Source organism: Protomyctophum bolini (genome assembly GCF_963924005.1).
Source record: "Protomyctophum bolini genome assembly, chromosome: 24".
Lineage (NCBI taxonomy): Eukaryota > Metazoa > Chordata > Actinopteri > Myctophiformes > Myctophidae > Protomyctophum > Protomyctophum bolini.
In genome coordinates, this window is record NC_137885.1 from 3,031,247 (window position 1) to 3,035,942 (window position 4,696).

The 4,696-nt window shown below is 50.5% G+C and overlaps 1 protein-coding gene across 1 annotated transcript; it reads right to left on the reverse strand.

Moving 5' to 3' along the window:
- Positions 1 to 222: 222 nt before the first annotated feature.
- Positions 223 to 1,212, reverse strand: LOC308311395 (ubiquinone biosynthesis monooxygenase COQ6, mitochondrial-like; the record flags this gene model as incomplete). Its single annotated transcript, XM_080758082.1, has 1 exon — positions 223 to 1,212. One exon carries the CDS (start codon positions 1,210 to 1,212, stop codon positions 223 to 225), a length of 990 nt encoding a protein of 329 aa, XP_080614208.1.
- Between the last annotated feature and the right edge of the window lie 3,484 nt (positions 1,213 to 4,696).

Here is a 4,696-nt window from a genome sequence, read left to right on the forward strand (position 1 = left end):
TGACACAAATTAAATGTTGAAAAATGCAAGGTTTGTTTCTACTTTGATTTGACATCGTATTAGATTTTTCCATTTTAAATTTTGTTTGCCGATTAAATAATTGGGATTAGTTTGAGACCGTTCCGATATGGCATTTTTACGGCCGATACGGCAGATTCCCATTATGCCACCGATGATATCGTGCGTCACCACGACCAATCAATCCGAGTCAACAAAAACCTGTCACTTGCTTGCAAACGCCACGATGTGCTCTTTCAGCGTAGGAAGCACGTCGGTGGCCAGCATAGCGAAAGTGCGCAGGAGGACCAGGGGCGCGGCGTCGGTGGAGTAAAGACGTTTCACGAGGTCGACGGCGGCCATCATGGGGAGGTTGTGCCGCCGTCGTTCCGCTTGGTACTCCAGCAGGTGGCGCGCGGCTCCCAGGTCCTTCCCGTCGGAGGCCGCTCGGCTCAGGACCCGCGCGAGGCAAGCCACGTCCCCGAAGCCCAGGTTGGCTCCCTGGCCGGCCAGCGGGTGCAGGCGGTGTGCCGCGTCCCCGACCAGCACCACCCGGCGCCTCGTGTAGTCCGCGGCGTGGCCCAGTCCCAGGGGGAACGCCGCGCGGCTCTTCGGGCCGACGCCGGACACGCGCGGGGGAAGCTGGCGGCGCGTCGCGCCGGCGGAAGAAGACGGCGTCAGAACCGACAGCGCGCTGCGGAACAGGGAGCCGGACCGGTTCCCGTCGCTCCGGAAGGCGGAGTTGACGGCGTCCGCGAAGCTCCCCGGGTCCAGCTGCAGCAGTTCCCGCGCACGGCGGTGGCCGGTGGACCACACCAGAGAGCTGCGCGTGTCCGACAGCGGCAGCATGGCCACGGGCCTCGCGGGGAGGAACCTCTGCCACGCGACCGCGTTCTCCGCCGCCGCGGGCTCCGACAGGTGCAGCACGGCCACCACTGCCGACTGCTCGTAGCTCCACCCCGCCGTGCGGATCCCCGACGCTCGCCTCGCCGCCGAGTTGGCTCCGTCGGCGCCGATCAGGAGCTTGGCTCGGAGCGTCTCTCCGCCGCCCAGCGTCAACCGGACCCAGGGCGCGGAGTCGGCGGCGGCCGCGGAATTCGGCCAAGCGTAACCCGTCACCTCGGAGCCGTACTTGACCTCCACGTTGTCGGGGAGACCGTCCAGCCGTTTGGAGAGGGCGGCCGCCACGACGTCGTTCTCCACGACGTAGGCCATGTCGCCGCCGCCGCCCCGCGGGTCGTCCTCGCGATGGAACGTGATCAGGGCGTCGGAGCAGGCGTCCCAGACCTGCATCGTCCGATAGGGCTTGCACACACACACACATTGAAAGTCAATGAAGAAAATTGGGGAAACACGTAACTCTGTCATTTCTCAACCGTTTCAGACGCGGGGTGGCTCGCCGGAACCGGGCCGCCCCCCTGAGAGAAACCAAATGGACACACACACACACACACACACACACACACACACACACCAACACACAAACCCTCTCTTCCTATTGGCTGGCCTTAACACAGCTATAACTTTTGTTTGCAACATGCTACAGTCTTGAAACTTGCTCCATGGACTTGGACCACCAATAGGAGCACGCTGTAAATGTTTAATTGATTAAGCCCCACCCCTCTGTCTTCCTATTGGCTGGCCTTTACACAGCTCTAACTATTGTTTACAACATGCTACAGCCTCAAACTTTGGTACATGGACGTAGACCATCAAGAGGAACAAGCTGTGATGGCTTAATTGCTTAAGCCCCGCCCCTCTGTATTCCTATTGGCTGGCCTTTAAACAGCTATAACTTTTGTTTGCAACATGCTACAGTCTTGAAACTTGCTCCATGGACTTGGACCACCAATAGGAGCACGCTGTAAATGTTTAATTGCTTAAGCCCCGCCCCTCTGTCTTCCTATTGGCTGGCCTTTACACAGCTCTAACTATTGTTTACAACATGCTACAGCCTCAAACTTTGGTACATGGACGTAGACCATCAAGAGGAACAAGCTGTAATGGCTTAATTGCTTAAGCCCCGCCCCTCTGTATTCCTATTGGCTGGCCTTTACACAGCTATAACTTTTGTTTGCAACATGCTACAGTCTTGAAACTTGCTCCATGGACTTGGACCACCAATAGGAGCACGCTGTAAATGTTTAATTGCTTAAGCCCCGCCCATCTGTCGTCCTATTGGCTGGCCTTTACACAGCTCTAACTATTGTTTACAACATGCTACAGCCTCAAACTTTGGTACATGGACGTATACCATCAAGAGGAACAAGCTGTAATGGCTTAATTGCTTAAGCCCCGCCCCTCTGTATTCCTATTGGCTGGCCTTTAAACAGCTATAACTTTTGTTTGCAACATGCTACAGTCTTGAAACTTGCTACATGGACTTGGACCACCAATAGGAGCACGCTGTAAATGTTTAATTGCTTAAGCCCCGCCCCTCTGTCTTCCTATTGGCTGGCCTTTACACAGCTCTAACTATTGTTTACAACATGCTACAGCCTCAAACTTTGATACATGGACGTAGACCATCAAGAGGAACAAGCTGTAATGGCTTAATTGCTTAAGCCCCGCCCCTCTGTATTCCTATTGGCTGGCCTTTAAACAGCTATAACTTTTGTTTGCAACATGCTACAGTCTTGAAACTTGCTCCATGGACTTGGACCACCAATAGGAGCACGCTGTAAATGTTTAATTGCTTAAGCCCCGCCCCTCTGTCTTCCTATTGGCTGGCCTTTACACAGCTCTAACTATTGTTTACAACATGCTACAGCCTCAAAATTTGGTACATGGACGTAGACCATCAAGAGGAACAAGCTGTAATGGCTTAATTGCTTAAGCCCCGCCCCTCTGTATTCCTATTGGCTGGCCTTTACACAGCTATAACTTTTGTTTGCAACATGCTACAGTCTTGAAACTTGCTCCATGCACTTAAACCAAGTTGACCAACTCTCACACCCGCGCACACACGAACGCACATGCACGCACATGCACACATGTGCACACACACAAACACACTCATTGAAAGTCAATGGAGAAAATCGGGGAAACACGTAACTCTGTCATTTCTCGACCGTTTCAGAAGCAGGGCGGCTCGCCGGAACCGGTCCGCCCCTCTGAACGAAACCAAATGGACCCTTACAGCTCAGACATCTTAGCATTAGATGTTAGCATTAGCATGTTAGCATATTAGCATGTTAGGATTAGCATGTTAGCATGTAGCATTAGCATGTTAGCATTAGCATGTTAGCATTAACATGTTAGCATTAACATGTTAGCATTAAAATGTTAGCATGATAGCATGTTAGCATTAGAATGTTGGTGGCAACGTAATGCGCAATAAACTCAGACAAAATACCCCATTGAAAGTCAATGGGGAGACCTGGCTCACATGTAACCAAATGGACCCTTCTTGAGGCTAAATGTCATCAAATGGTGGTCCGTGGCTCAAATGCTGCACAGACTTGGCAAGCTTCAGGCACCCAGTAAAATTTCTTGAAATTTTGTTTCTAGTGTTTTATTGTATTCTATTTTTGCCCTGTGAAGCACTTTGCGCTACATTTATGTATGAAAGGTGCTATACAAATAAAGTTTATTATTATTATCCTATATTTAGGAAGAAAACGTCTCTCAACAGACTGCTCACTCAGAGCCGACTCTTGTCACCCTTCCTAATCAGCAACTAAGACGCATTTGTGATGACAGTGTGTTTGAGGCACAAGCTACTGATATGGCTAACCGATTTGCCAGGGTCCTTGTTTACGAGTTCCGACCTCCCATTGTTCTGGAATTACTAACCCTATCTCTAACCCTAACCCTAAACATAACCACAAACACGGGAGCAGTGCATGTCGGGAGCAGCGCATGTTCGCCAACCAGCAGCGCATGTTCACCAACCTTTCTGCATGTTCGGACTATAACGGGACTTCGGATCTCTGGGCAGTCCCCTTTACCAGCAGAGGCTATAACTCTGAGGTGATTTTGCGGGCATGCAATAAGGCACATAAAAAGTGTGTTAAAAAGAAACTTCCTCAAAACATATTCAGGGACAACTGGGGTTGTGAAAAGGGTGACATTTCTTCTCACGCCTTGGATGGCAATTGGATGATTTGAGGCATTTTGTTCCAAAAATGTGTTTTGCAAACACATTTTGCGCTATAACAGGCCAATGTGAAAATGGTGAGATATATTCCTCAGCATATTAGAAAAGTCTGTGAAAGATTTCATGTAAATTGCACGCTCCGTTCATGATTTGTGTTCTTCAAAATTCGGCCTCCTGGTGGCGCTATAACAGGCCGTTCATCGTTGGCATCCAGGGAGTGTGTGTGCAAAATTTGGCATCGACCGGGTTAACGGTGCCAGAGATTAGTTTAAGAGACAGACGGACAGACAGACAGACACACACACGCACGCACGCACGCACGCACACACACACACACACACACACACACACACACACACACACACACACACACACGTGCACGGACGGAGTGCAAAACATACTCTCTCCCGGCCTGGTGGAGACAATGTATTGCAGTAGCATAAATAACATTCCACTTTCACCATAGAAGTAATCTAGACATGTCATGTGAGTTGTAAGCTTATAGCCTATAGTTGTCAAGGCCTGTTCAGTGTTCTACAATATATTATATTATGCATAATATACATAGAGAACACTCCAATATGGCTGCCGGCGAGATGC